The 16,511-nt window shown below is 49.1% G+C and overlaps 1 protein-coding gene across 3 annotated transcripts in view; it reads left to right on the top strand.

Annotated features, from left to right (window-relative positions):
• The window catches only part of Nup188 (nuclear pore complex protein Nup188), a 74,322-nt gene that overhangs the window by 16,315 nt on the left and 41,496 nt on the right, over nucleotides 1-16,511 (top strand). For all 3 annotated transcript variants that reach the window (XM_089570981.1, XM_089570980.1, XM_089570982.1), the window contains 13 exons: nucleotides 490-561; nucleotides 632-704; nucleotides 1,775-1,966; nucleotides 3,380-3,469; nucleotides 3,800-3,865; nucleotides 4,450-4,572; nucleotides 10,962-11,085; nucleotides 12,021-12,071; nucleotides 12,165-12,236; nucleotides 13,347-13,479; nucleotides 14,482-14,646; nucleotides 15,544-15,658; nucleotides 16,250-16,437. In XM_089570981.1, coding sequence (XP_089427107.1) covers nucleotides 490-561; nucleotides 632-704; nucleotides 1,775-1,966; nucleotides 3,380-3,469; nucleotides 3,800-3,865; nucleotides 4,450-4,572; nucleotides 10,962-11,085; nucleotides 12,021-12,071; nucleotides 12,165-12,236; nucleotides 13,347-13,479; nucleotides 14,482-14,646; nucleotides 15,544-15,658; nucleotides 16,250-16,437 — 1,464 coding nt within the window. The remainder of the gene's footprint in view (nucleotides 1-489; nucleotides 562-631; nucleotides 705-1,774; nucleotides 1,967-3,379; nucleotides 3,470-3,799; nucleotides 3,866-4,449; nucleotides 4,573-10,961; nucleotides 11,086-12,020; nucleotides 12,072-12,164; nucleotides 12,237-13,346; nucleotides 13,480-14,481; nucleotides 14,647-15,543; nucleotides 15,659-16,249; nucleotides 16,438-16,511) is intronic.

Genomic DNA, 16,511 nt, shown 5'->3' with positions numbered 1-16,511 from the left:
GGCAGGAGCCGAACTGGCCGCCCGAAGAAAGGAGGGAGCTGAGAAGCGTCCACGGGAGGGAGTGGCTTCCCAGAACAGGAGGAGGGTGCGGGGGCGCACCGTGGGGGGGCATCTGGTGACAGCGTGCGACGAGGGGCAAGTGTCGTTAGGAGGAGGATTGAGTGGTCGTTAGGAGGGGAATGCGAGTGGTCGTTAGGAGGGGGCGCACACACACAAAAGCAATATGGGGACACAACACTTGTATACCACACTCTTTATGTAGTTTCCCACGGACGGCAGTATGGCGTGCAACGATGCATTTGTGAGGCCAGCAGTCATGGGCAGATGGAGAGATCCAGGAAAAATTTCTGGCTGCACGAGACACAGACTGCATGCTGAAGCTTATTAATTCTCGTGGTCGAGTTTTAAATGAGTCCAGTACCATAGCCACTGTGCCACTTTTTGAATGTGTGCTTGTGTAATTAGTTTCTTAATTGCAATTTCATGCAGCTACTTGGAGTGCATTGTGCTTGTAGAGAGCCTGGATCTTGACTGGCTTCATAAATTCCACGTGGGCCAGAGGTAAGTGTCCTCACATCTAGCTCTGTGAGTTGGGAGCCTGAACGAGAGCCCTGGCTCTTCTCCCCTGCAGTACAGGCCACCAGCCGCTAAAAGGTGCTGATGCAACAAACCACCAGCTACTGCAAGATGCTGAGAAATTGAAGGTAAGAGGAAACAAGAAGGGGTATACTCCTATCGCATGCTTTGTTGGCGCACAGGCTGTCTGTTTTGTTCTGACTTGTTTTTTCTGAGGTGGGGACTTTGAAATTCAGCTAATATGTGTCAAGTATTGAAGGAACTGCTGAGCTGCAATGCTTTTTTGAGACTTAAAGGTGCACTGAAGAGGATTCTGAACATGTCTTTTTGCCGCGGGAACTCGATCCACACGTTCCTAGCATTCTTAGAAACAGTGACTTATTGCCCTGTGTGGCCGATTTCCCCAATTAAAATGAATTAACGTCCGGCTCCGGCCTTTTTTTTCAATTCTGCCTCGTACGGTGGGTGGAGTCGACCAACGCGTGGAGCGATTTTCACCCAGTCCCGTGGAGGCTTTGCTTTCGCTTTATTTTGTTTTTTTAGGTTTCCGTGAATAAATAGCTTCATTCACAGATAATATAGCCGAAAAATAAGCCCAAAGAAATAAAAATACGCGCAGACTATTTGCTACTACGGACTACTACGTATTACTCCGCCGATGGCAAAGCGGCAAGCCGCCACGGGACTGTGTGAAAGGCGCTCCACGCGTTGGTCGACTCCGCCCACCGTACGAGGCAGAATTAAAAAAAAAAAGGGGCGGGAGCTGGCCGTTAATTCGATTTAATTGGGGAAATCAGCCACACAGGGCAGTAAATCGCAGTTTCTAAGAAAGCTCAGAACGTATAGATCGAGTTCCCGCGGCAAAAAGACAAGTTCAGATTCCTCTTCAGTGCACCTTTAAAGTGTGGTGAGGGCATGTCTAGTTGTGCCTGAGGGCTTCTCTGTCATGGCCTACCCGTAATGCAATGCTTGTTTTGTCTTGAAATACTGCAAGGAGACAAATGAATGAATGCTGTGGTGGGGCTGGGAAAAAGAATTTAAAATTCCCCCTTTGGGTAGTAGATGTAATGTTTCTTCAGCCGCAATCATGTGCATACAATTGTTGCATGTGCAAGACTGGTGGGTGTCCGATACCTGAGTCGCTTTGGGACGTTAAGCCCCATAAGCTAAACCAGAATGTTGTACTTTCTTACTGCAGGTGCTAGATCGCAGCATGTCCTCCCTGGGGGGAAACCGGGCCCACGGTCCCCTGCTGATGTCGTGGCTGCTGGTGCGCCCCTGTGTGCTGCCAGAGATTCCGATTACTGCCCTGGCCAAGGAGGCCTTCCGAATGGATGCCTTCGGCTTCCTTAATAATGCTTTGCGGCATCCAGCTCTTCTCGGGAATGGGGCATGTGAACAGTTTATTACTCGTTTGTTGCATGAGGGGAGCCAAGGAAACGTTTTTTGTCCCACTGCTTTCTTTAAATGTGTAAGGAACAAGAGTGCAAAGCAACTTCAAATCGTCGACAAAACACATGTGGCTCCATTGGCCTGTATTTAGGAGTGCGCGATTTTGTGGAACTTCAAGTAATTAGCAAATCATATTTGCTGTCGAACTGTTCAAACCTCCTAACCATTCAGACTTGCGAATCTGTTCACTCGCGGCGAAACATAGTGACATTTCCAAATGGCAAAATCTTTTACCTGTCACACAAGTTATTTTGCTCTTTCCTCATAAAATCGGCTGTCAGCACGTAAATAAAGCTCATGCAAGCTAATGCTGGGCCTTGCATAAAATCGGTGCACTGACTGCCACCAAGAGCCGGCCCGACAAACTGTTAGGGCTCTTGCTTCCATCACCCCTTCCCCCATTTTCCTTGTCCGGTGTAGCCAAAAAGAGAGTCTCTTGATCTTAACAAAGAAAATTATATTTGTGTAGGTGAAGAATGTATGAAATTGAGGCGGGAGCCCTTGCTGGTAGCAGCTCTGCTCACTCCACTATTGTACTCCCTGATGGGGAGCTAGGAAGCTAAGAACCCCGTTTACACATGCACCAGTGCGTTCTATCATGGTGTTCAAAAATTATAAACAACTGCCACAAGATCACTTGCATTGGTTTGCTTTCTTCGCCAACGCATTCATGCTGAACTGCAAACTGTGTCATGGCACTCAATTAAATGACATGCAAAGTGGTGCTGCACTTCATTTCCAATTTGTGGGCTCGGAACAGGTGAGCCGAAATCATCGCCTGTTCATGGTGACTGTCAACTGATTTGTTTTGATGGGTGAGATCAAGTATGACGGGGCACATAGGAGCATGCAGATGGAAGGGTGGACTGTACACTATCACCACATGCTGGCATTCGACTCGGCGTAAAGAGAAAGTTCACTGATGTGACAAGTGTGAGAGGCTGTAATTTGCACTAGCGAAGGCTGTTTGAAGACGTTCGTATGTTTGGCCACAGGCACAGATGATTTGAAACATTCATAATTATCTAATGCGCGATGAATTTAAATAATACAAATAGTGAATGCCCTGTGCATATCAAAAAGCAAATACTGTTAACAAAATATTTGAAATTCCTAATACTTATCACTGCATTTAATACGTTTCTGATCTTCCATTTTTTTTTTTGTAACTTTTGAGCACTTATCCTCACTTTGAGGCAGAGATCAGTGTAATTTGAAGGAGATCTGCTGAATAGAACACGCTTGTGGCATATGAATTGATCTGTTTGCTGGTAACCTCCAAAAGAGTGCAATGACTAAAAATGCCTCTCATGTTTTTGGGCAATGTTTGAAGCTGATACTTGCATTTCAGGTGGTTCCCAGGAAAGTTCACGCCATCGTGTATGAGCTCGTCGTACTCTTATTCACATCATTTGAACATCACACATTTGGCCCCATTGAGGTGAGTAGGCAAATGGTTACTGGATAAGCGTACATGCGTATTGTTGCATGACTTTCAAAAATAAGTGTAGATGCTTTTCCCACCTTAACTGTGGGATAGTTTTCATTCAGAATTCACCCAAGCTTTTCCTCTGCAATAAGAAGATGGAACATGGAATTCATTCTTATGTGTGAACTGATTGTACCTTTTAATATGGGAGCTACATGTACAACAAAGCCTCTACTGTCATGCATGTCATGATGCTGCTTGTGTTGTTTTTAAATTGCCTTCCTTCCTTTTTTTCTTGTTTTGTTTTGTTTTTTTGGCGAGCAAACTTTGCTCTTTTTACAGCCGCTGTTTAGCCTTGCGGAGAAACTTCTGGAGCACCAAGGTATTGCTGAAGAGTTCTGGAAAGAGGTTCGTTTGCTTCCTTCTAGTATACGTAAATGGGCTCTGTAAATTTTTTACCTGCAGAGCCGGTTTCGCTGACCTAACGGGGCCAGAGGACAGGGGAAGTAGAAAGCAGCACACATAATATTCATAAGTTTTTAGTGGTGCCCTGAAATGAGCTGACTACAGTGGAAGTGAAAGCCAGGCCACTTCTTACAGTCTGCAACTTCCTGGCAGTAACTGCTGGGGACGCCTTCGAAAAGCGTCTGGAAATATGGCGTAAATTTGCCAAACCAGCTGGAGTGTGAATATCCAGAGGCAGCATTTGTATTCGCTTAGTGGGTGTTGTGGATGATAATTGCTTATCTGCTTTCGAAGAAAGGCCAATGTGTGTCAAGTGCCAGGAGGAGAATACTGAGCGGGTCACTTGAGTTTCACTGCATGCAGTGGCGCACTGTCATGCATAGGAGACTAATGAGAGCCACTGAGGGTCGACCAGTTTTTTTCATTACACATTGACAGTTGCATCTAACAAAATAAAGCGTATGAGTGGATTGGAAAAAAAAAATTTTAAATATGTGCCTACGGCTGTCTCTCTGTCCTCCTCACAGGGAGAAGCATCTGGTCTGGGCCACCTGCTTGCCGAGGCCAAGGAAATGTTTCCTTTGAAAGCAGAGCCTTTACTGCAGATACTGGCTGCCTTGGCCAGGGCAGGCGAGAAGAGCGCGAATAAGGTAGGTTGGCGAAAGCAGTCCTGCAGTCTCACAACTGTTTGGTCTGATCACACGATTTATCTGAGCTCGGAGTTCATTTTAATTGGGGCTAGACAATTTCTTCGTCTTAACAGAAGTTTCCCCAAAAAGATGTGAACATGCTATGCATGTCCTGATATGTGTTACATGAAAGTAATGAATAAAATGACCTTGCAGTGAGAGGATAAATTTAGGTAGAACATATATGGCACTATGCACAAAATGAGCTGAACAGTAAGGGCATGAATCTGAAGGCCTTGCCTTCCAGGATGTGGTGGTGTGGTGTGGTGCGGTGTGATGCGGTGTGGTACGGTGTGGTGCGGTGTGGTTTGTGTGGTGTGGTGTGTGTGTGTGCGGTGCAGTGCAGTTTTATTTATTTATTTATTTAACAATGCTGTCAACCCTCGTGCGAGGGTCCTTACAGAGAGGGTATAAAAATTTCATAGAAAAACAGCACTATTCACAAGCATTGAATACATCAGCATGAAACGGTACATCATTCAGTCAAGCATCAAATGGCACTTTCAAGCAGGTGGTTATCCAGAGATCGTTCGAATTCATGCACATCACTCTGTTCCACAACACTCATTGGCAAATCATTCCACATTTCAACTGCATGAGGGAAGAAGGAATGTTTGAAAGTTTCACTACGGGCGTTGTAAGGCTGAATTATCCGACCATGATTTGTTCTAGAACTGCGTTTGCCTGGTGCTTGTATGTATGTTTCCTTCTGAATATTGCCGCCAGGTGTCCCCGAGCGGCGCCGAAAGGACGAAGAAGTGAGGAACTCGCGTGCTCTCGGAGCTGGGACTCTGCTTCTTTGTTGGCGGCTTGCGCCTAGCCTGTGTGATTAAGGACCCATCCGTGACATTTCTGGTGGAGGTGCTGGGTACATCGCCCTGGAATATGTCGCACACCCCTCCTAACACCGAGGACCCCAGACCTCTCCCTATCGACACGCCAGTGCATCGGGTCAGTCGCGGCAATCTAGGACTGCCCCCTGAGCATAGGCTGTTGGAGACTACCTTGGCACCTGGCCGGCTGCCTCCTGAGCTCAGGCCATTTGACACTACCTCGGCGCCTGCCCCTCAACCAGTCATGCAAGGCGCCGCGTACTACACCCTCCAAAACCCACGGCTACCAAAATCCTTTCACGGGACTCAGCTGGAGGACGTGGAAGATTGGCTCCTCCAGTTTGAACGGGTCGCCGCATTTAACCAGTGGGATGACGCCGCCAAACTGAGGAACGTTTTCTTCAGCTTGGAGGACGGTGCTCGGACGTGGTACGAAAACCGTGAGGACGCTCTTTTGTCATGGCATGAGTTCCGACGTCAATTGCTCGCCACGCATGTCAGCGCTGATCGTCGGGAGCGAGCTGAACGCGCCCTACAGTCCCGCATGCAGATGCCCAATGAAACGGTTACCATGTACGTCGAAGACATGACGCGTCTCTTCCGGCGGGCTGACCCAGCCATGTCGGAAGCCAAAAAGCTGCGCCACCTAATGCGTGGTGTGAAAGAACAGCTTTTCGCCGGCCTCGTGCGCAGCCCCCCAAGCACTGTTGCCGAGTTTCTAGCAGAGGCTGTCACGATGGAGCAGGTTCTCCGGCAGCGTTCCACCGCGTACGACCGGCCAGTCCTTGCTGCTTCCATAACGGAGCCTCTCCCGGCGTTCAACACCAATACCGACTTCCTCCGTGACATGATCCGCACTGTCGTCCGTGAGGAGCTGCAGAAGATCTGTGGTACGTCGCAGACCACGGCCAGCTCCTTTATGGGCGTTATCCGCGACGAGGTGCAGCAGGCTGTCAGGCCACAGTTACTACGCGGCGAACCACAGCCAGTACAGCCAGATTACTACCGCCCGACGTACGCTGAAGCTCTGCGACGCCCTGCCCCGACTCCAGCGGCATTTACACAGCCTATCCAGACGGACTACTGCCGCCCGACGTATGCTGACGCTTTACGACGCCCTCCCCCAAATGCAACGGCGTTTGTTCAAGCCCATCACGACGTCCCGCTACCCTCCGTGCAGCCAGTGCAGCACATCCCGAGTGACCGACGATCCCTGCGCAGAGCGGACGTCTGGCGTGGCCCAGACCGACGACGTTTGTGTTTCCATTGTGGGGAGCCCGGTCACCTGTTCCGGCGGTGCCCATATCGTGAACTTGGCCTGCAGGGTTTTTCCCCCGATGCGCCAAGACCCCGATTTGGTCAACGGCCCCCTGCGATTGAAGAGTACGTAACGCAGCAACCACTGTGGTCCACGGCGCGCCGTCAGTCCCGATCGCCGTCCCCTCGCCGGTCATCATTTTCACCGAATCCGCAGAACTTTTCGCGAGCGACAGCGGACCGCTCGCCCAGTCCTCGCCGGGAAAACTGAAGACAGCGACCTCCGGGGGCGTGGTCGCTGGATATCGATGCTGTAAGGACCCCCTGACGACGCCGACATTCGATGATAGAGCTTTGTCGACGTCGACGACAGCCGGTGATCTAAAGGAGCGATTCTCACTCGACATACCCGTGCTTCTCGACGGTCACAGCATTAGCGCGTTGGTGGACACAGGAGCAGAGTTTTCAATTATTAGTGGCAAATTGGCAGCGCTTCTGAAGAAAGTCACGACTCCCTGCTCTGGCATGCAGATCCGGACGGCGGGGGGCCATATCATTACTCCGCTTGGACAGTGCACGGCTAGGGTCCAGATCATCGATTCGACGTTCGTAGTGAGCTGCCTGGTGCTCCGCGACTGTTCTCGTGACCTGATTTTGGGCGTAGATTTTCTCCGTGAGAATGGTGCCGTTATCGACCTGCGGAACAGAACCGTTACGTTTTCTAGAGCGAAAGCCGACAACACCTCCGATGTTCGTCAACGCAGCTCCGCCCTTCGTATTTCCACTGAGAGTGTTTTGATCCCGCCGCGCGCCAGTGTTTTTGCAAGAGTTGAATGCGATGATAGGCTACGTGATGGACCTGCAGTCGCCGAGGGCACCCTTTCCTTGCTACTGACACACGGCATTTGCTCGGCCCGAAGCCTTGTCCACCTCCATAACGGTCGGTCGGAGCTCCTGATTACTAATTTTACCAACGAACCTCGTCGCCTTTTCCGAGCTACTGCCATAGCGTGGGCCGACCAATTGGCAGATGTTACTGAGTGTTTTGCGTCCGAGGGCATGGTACAACCGGAGACGTCCCTGGATCGCATCGATATTAGCTCCGGGCTATCAGCCACTCAACAGCGCGACCTACGCGCCCTACTGCTTCAATACCAAACCTGCTTCGCATCCTCCTCGAAAGTGCGGCAAACGGCGGTCACAAAGCATCGAATCATCACTTCCGATGATGCTCGCCCCATACGACAGCAGCCGTACCGCATTTCCCCGAAGGAACGCGACGCCATCCAAACGCAGGTGAAGGAGATGCTTACAGACGGCATAATTCAGCCTTCTAAGAGCCCGTGGTCGTCGCCTGTTGTTCTGGTAAAGAAGAAGGATGGGACTTTGCGCTTTTGCGTCGATTACCGTAAGCTGAACACCATAACGAAAAAGGACGTCTACCCGCTGCCTCGCATCGACGACTCACTCGACAGACTTCGCCGCGCCAAGTATTTTTCATCGATCGACCTAAAGAGCGGATATTGGCAGATTGAGGTTGATGAACGTGACCGCGAAAAAACTGCCTTCATCACACCCGACGGCCTATATGAATTTAAGGTGTTGCCCTTCGGCCTTTGTTCAGCGCCTGCGACGTTTCAGCGCATGATGGACACTGTCCTGGCTGGCCTCAAATGGCAAACCTGTTTAGTTTATCTAGATGACGTGGTGGTGTTTTCAGAAACCTTCGACCAACACCTTGAACGACTGCGGACCGTGCTGGATGCCCTGCGGTTGGCCGACTTGACACTTAAACCCGAGAAGTGCCACTTTGGCTACAAAGAGCTCAAGTTTCTTGGCCATGTTGTGAGCGCCGACGGTGTAAAACCCGACCCCGAGAAAACTGCCGCCGTAGCCGAGTTTCCCCGTCCTACTACAAAGAAAGCGCTCAAGCGCTTCTTGGGTTTGTGCGCCTACTACCGCCGTTTTATCGCAGACTTCTCCAACATCGCTGAACCCTTGACCCGCTTAACGCGTGAAGATACACCGTTCGTCTGGACTGCCGCGCAAGAGGCTGCTTTCACAGAGCTGCGACAACGGCTGCACACTACCCCTGTGCTTGCTCACTTTGATGAGGAGGCTGCTACCGAGATACACACCGACGCTAGCAATATTGGGCTTGGTGCCGTCCTCGTTCAGCATCAAGAAGGCGTGGAACGTGTGATCGCGTATGCGAGTCGCACACTCTCGCACACCGAAATCAACTATTCCACCTCAGAAAAGGAGTGCCTCGCCGTCATCTGGGCCACGATGAAATTTCGGCCCTATATCTACGGTCGCCCTTTCAAAGTCGTCACAGACCACCATTCCTTGTGCTGGCTGACCAATCTCCGGGACCCATCAGGCCGCCTGGCACGCTGGAGCCTTCGCCTTCAGGAATTTGATTATACAATTGTCTATAAGTCCGGACGTAAACACGAAGATGCCGACACGCTCTCGCGCGCACCCGTTGAGCAAGCTGATGACAGCGCAGAGGACGACCATCGTTTCCTAGGTGTGGTCAGCAGTTCGGACTTGGTGGCAAGGCAGCGTGCTGACGCTGACCTGCGGTCTGTCATGGATCACCTAGAGGGCCATGCTTCCAACGTACCTCGACCCTTTTCCCGCCACCTGTCCTCTTTTTGTATTCACAATGGCGTACTCTACAAGAAAAACTCAAGTAACGGTGACCGGACCTACCTCCTAGTCGTGCCATCAGACCTCCGCGACGACATCCTTTCAGCGTGTCATGATGAGCCCACATCTGGCCACTTGGGATTTGCACGCACGCTCGCCCGAGTGCGTCAGGCCTATTATTGGCCTAAACTTGCAGCGACCATCCATCGCTACGTCAGAGGTTGCCGTGAGTGCCAGCGTCGTAAGTCGCCACCGCTAAAGCCTGCAGGTTTGCTCCATCCAATTGAACCACCTCGCACACCTTTTGACCAAGTCGGCATTGATCTTCTGGGCCCATTTCCTGTATCAGCATCTGGCAATAAGTGGATTATAGTTGCGACTGATTATTTGACGCGCTATGCGGAAACCAAGGCGGTGCCGCGCAGTACATCCTTGGAAATCGCGCATTTCTTCATACACCACATCGTTTTACGACACGGCGCCCCGTCTTCCGTAATCACCGACAGAGGCACTGCGTTTACTGCACAGCTCTTGCACGAGGTGTTCCAGCTGAGTCACACGATCCACCGCAAGACTACTGCATACCACCCGCAGTCAAACGGGCTCACGGAGCGCCTCAACAAAACCTTAGCGGACATGCTCGCCATGTACGTCGATGTACAGCACAAGACCTGGGACAAGATCCTCCCATACGTGACGTTTGCCTATAACACGGCGCTTCAGGAAACGACTCGCTTTACGCCGTTTCGCCTCGTCTACGGGCGTGACGTACAGACAATGCTCGACGCCATGCTTCCGTGCGCCCCTGACGACCAGGAGCTCACGTCGGACGCCGAGGAGTTTACCCGGCACGCAGAGGAAGCCCGGCAACTGGCCCGTATGCACATCCGACGGCAGCAGGCCACGGATGCAAAACGCTACAACCAACGACATCGACACGTAGAGTACCACCCCGACGACAAAGTGTGGGTATGGACCCCAGTACGTCGCCCAGGTCTGTCGGAGAAGCTCCTGAGCCGCTACTTTGGACCGTACACAGTGTTGCGCCGTATCACGGATGTGACGTATGAAGTCCTCCCCGATGGCACTCTACCGAGTTCGCGCCGTCGACCTCAGCCTGAGGTCGTGCACGTACTGCGCATGAAGCCTTACTGTACACAGTAAGGGACGTAGCCTCTTCCGCGTGTTCTTTTTATTAGTGCCTGCAGCCGTTGAGCGGCATGTGACCGTTTGTTCACTTGCTTACTTCCTCCCGTTCACTCAATGTGCGCCCACGTTTTTGCTTTTTTTTGGGGGGGGAGGGGGAATAATGCCGCCAGGTGTCCCCGAGCGGCGCCGAAAGGACGAAGAAGTGAGGAACTCGCGTGCTCTCGGAGCTGGGACTCTGCTTCTTTGTTGGCGGCTTGCGCCTAGCCTGTGTGATTAAGGACCCATCCGTGACAATATTTATCTGTCCTTGGAGCATCTGGAACAATAGCTTCAGCCGATTTTTTTGTCGTCGTGTTTCTAATAAATCTAATAAATAAATCAGTTGTGGTGTGGTGTGAGAACGATTTGGGTTGCTGGTGTGCAGTTTTGTTTGTTCATTTTGTGTTTATTGTGCAGGTGATAAACAGCTTTCAGAAGGTGCCCTGCTTTATGGAGAGGCTGGACAATGTTGACCCGAATGCTGTAAGAGGCGACGACTCCCAAGTTTGGCTGCATTCAGCTCACTTTCCTTATGACTCACGTAAGTCTGTCCTCTGCGACAGTTGGGTATGAACGGAGGAGCGGACAAGACCCGAGTCATGTTTAACCAATTTCTGGCATTTTCCGTGAAGGTGCACAAAAGAGGAATCTAAAATCGTCTTTTTTGCCACTGGAACTCGATCTACACTCTCCAAGCATTCTTAGAACTTCAAATTATTTTCCTCTGCGGCCAATTTCTCTATCAGATTGAATTAAATGTCCCAGCTCCCTTTTCTTTTGAACTCGCCTTCGAAAAGGGGAGGAGTCAGTCAACGCGTGGAGTTCCTTTCAGCCAGTCGTGTGGCAGCTTCGCTTTTGCTTTTATTTTGTTTTTTAGACTTGCGTCGATAAATAGCCACAAAGTAGGCATGCAGAAATTAAAATATGCGTGGACTCTTTGCTTTTGCCAATCGCTACATATCAGTCCGCCGATGGCAGAGTGGCAAGCCATGAAAATAAACTGTTCTGTAGCTTGTGCTATGCATCCTGCGGCTGTCAGCCAACTCTGTACACCTATGTATACTTGCAGTTTGTAGGTTGTGAACAGTCATAGTAGGAGATATGTCATCCTGCTGCAAGGAAGCCAATTAAAATGTTTCAGAGATAAAAAAAATGTAAGGTGTGTCAGGTAGAAATTCAAAATTTCAGGAAGTTTGCTTTTTGAGGCCTATTCAGCTAGCAATTGCATAGTGAGGTGGTCCTAGTAAAAATATGAAAGATAGTGGTGCAGTAACAGTAGCATAATAGCAAATATTGTTCAAATGCTATTTGAAGTTTTTTATATTTGCACACTCCTAATTTTCTGTTTTACTTTTTCTTCGCTTATCTTCATTATGTTGCTGGTGATGTTCATGCCAAATGCTCTTGCTTTTGCAAACCCAGGAAAAACATGATTGCTTCAGTGAAGGACAGCATTGCCTCCTTTTTAATCTGCAGGTTCTGTGCTCATCCCACTTGGAACCTCTGGGACTGTGCTTGAATTTGGAGGTGAGAGAGGCGAAAGTTGGCCCTGTGTTTCTAAGTGTTAACTGCTTAGAGACGTCTTATTACATTTTACTTGCTGGTTACGCTCAATTGCAGGTTGCAAATTTGTTCGGTGGCATACACAGGTTAATGGGTGGCAAGTCATCCTGTGTGAACTTTCAAAGCCAGGTAAGCCGACCATCTGTTCATAACCTGCCTGCGTGTGTGTGCTGACATACTTGTTTGGGCTGTTAGACAAAAGGCAGTGATAATTGTGAGTTACCAGGAAGCCTGTACATAACCTTTAACTGTACTTTACCAAAGGCACTCATCAAAGTTAATTAAAATTTTATTACAAGGAGTGTTCAGTAATTTCTTGTGATTGTCTTTATCTTTGCCATTGTAGTCATTGCTTGACACATTTAAGCTAAGAAATATCAAACGGCTAGTTGACCAATGCCGGAAGCACACATCTTTAGAAAGACGCAGGTTCGATCCTGGCTGTGGTGCTTGCATTTTGATGTAGGCGAAATGCTAGAGGCCCATGTACTGTGCGATGTCACTGCACGTTAAAGAACCTCAGGCAGTCAAAATTTCCAGAGCCCTTTACTATGGTGTCCCTCATAGCCTGAGTCGCTTTGGGATGTTAAACTCCCCCATAAGCCATTAACCAAACACATCTTTTAAATTTTTTTTCCCAAGCTATGAAATATTCATTTTCCACATAAACATTGTGCAGATCAGTGCTGATCAAACTGAGCAAATAATGGAAGCACCTTTATGTGAATAAGCAGTACGTGGGTTGTGTATTTTGGATCAGGTATTCACTCTGCTTCTTTCCTTCAGGTTGTTCGATTTGTATTCTTTGTTTATTTTGAGACTTTTAAGAAGTTGTTGTAGTACGGCTAAAGACAACCAGTACTTATAGAGGCTATAGCACCCGAGGCAACAAAATTAATGCAATAACAACAGTAGTAAATATACTAAACAGCATGTATCACACAATTGGCGTGCTTTATTTTTTTTTACACAACTCGTATAGAGCATTGTGCTCTTCATTTATTGTTCAGTTTATTGTTTACCAGCTAGTATCCAGCTTTGCAAATCCTTCTTCTTCCACTGTGGCGATGAGAACCTGACCAAGATTTTTTCAACAAATGTTCCATGTAGTGGCACGAATTTTAAGTTGAAGTTGCATGATTGAAAGTTAGCCTGACCCAGTGAGTTGTAGATGAGTCTGTAACGCATGACACTTATGGTAATCATAGGAATACATTTTGCTTTGCATTTTGCTAACAGGTGACTCCGATAAGGGCTGGCTGCAAAGGCTGCTGCACATTGCTCGTCTCATTCGTAGCCTCCTGGAGTCGGAATCATCACTGGAAGACTTGCTGGCTCACCTGATCGAAGGTCTCTTCGTTGCACTACATAGGTTGGTTCACCGCTTTGTTGAATTTTGGGAGCTAAAGGGACCCGATCTGAAGGAAAGCATAATGGAGATCCAGGGGTAGATCTGACATCTTCCGCTGCTCTAAATCCTTTGGTCTGTGGGATGAGCCGGGGCTCCAAGTACGTGTGCAAAGCACTATACAGGTAGCCCCATTGCATGCAGTGTGGCACCTTTTACAGTTTCTATTTGAACAGGCTGTAGTTGGTCAGTGGGGGATTGGGGAAGGGGTGGGGGGGGGGTGCAGTTTGGTTTTGTGCGGCATTTCTGGTATTTGTTATCTACGCCATATGAGGTATATCCCTTTCAGGCACTTTGTACACAATTGTGTAAGCGGCAAACTTGCAGCTTTTTCTGAGAAAATGGAGCACTTAACAGTGATTTCATTATTTCAGTCAAATTGAGTACCCTTGTTGTTGCAAATAAGTTGCTTTTTTGTACCATGTAGCGAATGCAGTAAATATTATTTCACATAAGAGTGAGCTAGGTAGCACTTTGTCCGCCGTTTTTGTGCAGAAAGATTTTGCCGCGAGTGAAAACATCGATTGTTTTTGCTCAATTTCGAGCGTGATGTGAATCTTCCAAACACAAAGCGATTCCACGATCCCTAGGGCGTTTACCTGACACACGAGAACGTTTTGATATTATTATTTCTAACAAATCTGACACTTTGTACGGAATTCTCCACATCGTTGTAAGAACTGACCTGCTGGTCTTTCACGATCGAAAACTTACACATTCCCTTTCTTGAGGCCTGAATGTACTACTTAGGTGAAAAAATAATTGATTTCAGTGAAAACAAAAAATGGCACCTGAAAGGGATATATACACACTAATGATCATGCTGAAAGCCTAAAGAATGCTTAAAAGCAGGTACGTTGTGCTCTAGGGCTGCATGGGCGCAGTGTCGAAAACTCTCAGAAGCAGCAAATGGTGTGCCCTGGAGCAATGTTCCGACACACAAGGCTGTTGTCGTTTTGTGCCCAGGCTGTTGCTGCTGAGCCACCCTCCCATTGAGCTGCTGGGAGAGTGCCTTCGGGTGGTGGCCATACTGGCTGGAACCAAGCCCAAGATAACCTGGAAGCGCCTGGTTCTCACTGGCCTGCTGCCTGCGCTTAGCACGCAGCCAAAGTCTGTCGAAGAGCTTGTCAAGTGAGTGCACTTCCTGTTGTCATTCTTAAGTGAGAGGCGACAAACAACTCCAGTGCGATTGTCCAGTGCATGCGTAATGTTTTATGCCAAGCATACTACTTTAGCTACCACTTCAGCCCTTCACCGTGGTTATGCGCCTCCAAATCACGTGATACATGACGTCACACCACGTGACACGATGACGTCACGACTGGAAAAATGGGGGCCCACCTCGCGCCGTCGCTGTGGTTGTGCGCCTCCAAATCACGTGATACATGACGTCACACCACGTGACACGATGACGTCACGACTGGAAAAACGGGGGCCCACCTCGCGCCGTCGCTGTGGTTGTGCGCCTCCAAATCACGTGATACATGACGTCACACCACGTGACACGATGACGTCATGAGAGTGGAGAAACGGGGGCCCACCTCGCGCTGTCGCTGTGGTTGTGCGCCTCCAAATCACGTGATACATCACGTCACACCACGTGACATGATGACGTCACGACAGTGGAGAAACGGGGCCCCACCTCGCGCCGTCGCTGTGGTTGTGCGCCTCCAAATCACGTGATACATGACGTCACACCACGTGACATGATGACGTCACGACAGTGGAGAAACGGTGGCCCACCTCGCGCCGTCGCTGTGGTTGTGCGCCTCCAAATCACGTGATACATGACGTCACACCACGTGACACGATGACGTCACGACAGTGGAGAAACGGGGGCCCACCTCGCGCCGTCGCTGTGGTTGTGCGCCTCCAAATTACGCGACACGATGATGCTTCGCATTCTCCAGGCTTAACCAAGTTAAGCCTCAGCCATTTTTTGTGTCTGCTGTCGGGATGGGGTTGTTGTAGTCAGGTTTTACTCTGCCTGGCTTACATGCACTGATAAAAGTACACCTGTTTTCACAGAGGTTACATGGTCACGGACAACGTTCTGAGTCAAGCCATGGCCTCTCAGGAGAGGGTCATTGGGGACCACCCTGTGTGCCTGGCCTTTCTGAGCCTGCTTGCTGCTGTTGCTGAGGTACCTCTGCGCTCCTGTCTTCTGAGACTTGGTTCTGCTTGTTGGCTTCCTGAAGGTGTCTAGAACCACTTACTTAGCTAGCCACAATATACCTAGCTCGCAGCTAAACAGAATTTGCCACTTTATTTTGAACCTAGTGCTCAGAGGCATTGAAGTCAATCATGGAGCTGATTTTTTTTTTTTTATTTGATGGCTATGTAGACGCGAGAACTTGCATGCTCAATAGTTGGTACAGTAAACCCACATTAACTCAGGACTCGCATACCTTAAAATATTGGCTAAGTCAAAAGTATTTCTTGTCAGGCAATAACCTCCGATAGGTACTGTCTCGGTTTTCACGGCTTGCTCTGAGTGTGATCGTCTGTGGTTCTGTTGTGACTTCACAACATTAGTAACTGCTTGCCACTGTATACTGCAAGATGCATTTTTGACTGGCAACTTCACTACATGCCACTAGTGCACTAGCTGTCACTGGATTTTGCATTACATTGCTGTAACCATTGGGGTTGTTTTTAAATTCAACCTTTCACCTGTGTGACTCTTCCTCCCAAAGGATGTCCTTTGTTTCACTTGACTTTTTCTCATTTGCAGACCTTTGTGGAGACTGTCGACGAAGATTTTCTTGCATGCCTGGCCGTGGTGCTGCAAGACATCTTCCCCACATTCCACAAGTGGCCTTACAATCGAGTGCAAGACAGGGACACAATCGGGCATCGCTGCCTGTTCATTTTTCACCGCGTGCTCACCGTCTCAGCAAACTTCAAGGCGGATGCTGTCAGGTGACTGCCTCCAGCTCCAAAAGTGACTTGCGACGACTGTATTTTAGTTATATCTTTGGTGCCATTGCAGATTC

Source organism: Amblyomma mixtum, chromosome 2 (genome assembly GCF_055824585.1).
Source record: "Amblyomma mixtum isolate Tamu chromosome 2, ASM5582458v1, whole genome shotgun sequence".
NCBI lineage: Eukaryota > Metazoa > Arthropoda > Arachnida > Ixodida > Ixodidae > Amblyomma > Amblyomma mixtum.
The sequence above is the reverse complement of the archived record's forward strand: the minus strand, read 5'-3'. Positions and strand labels throughout refer to the sequence as shown.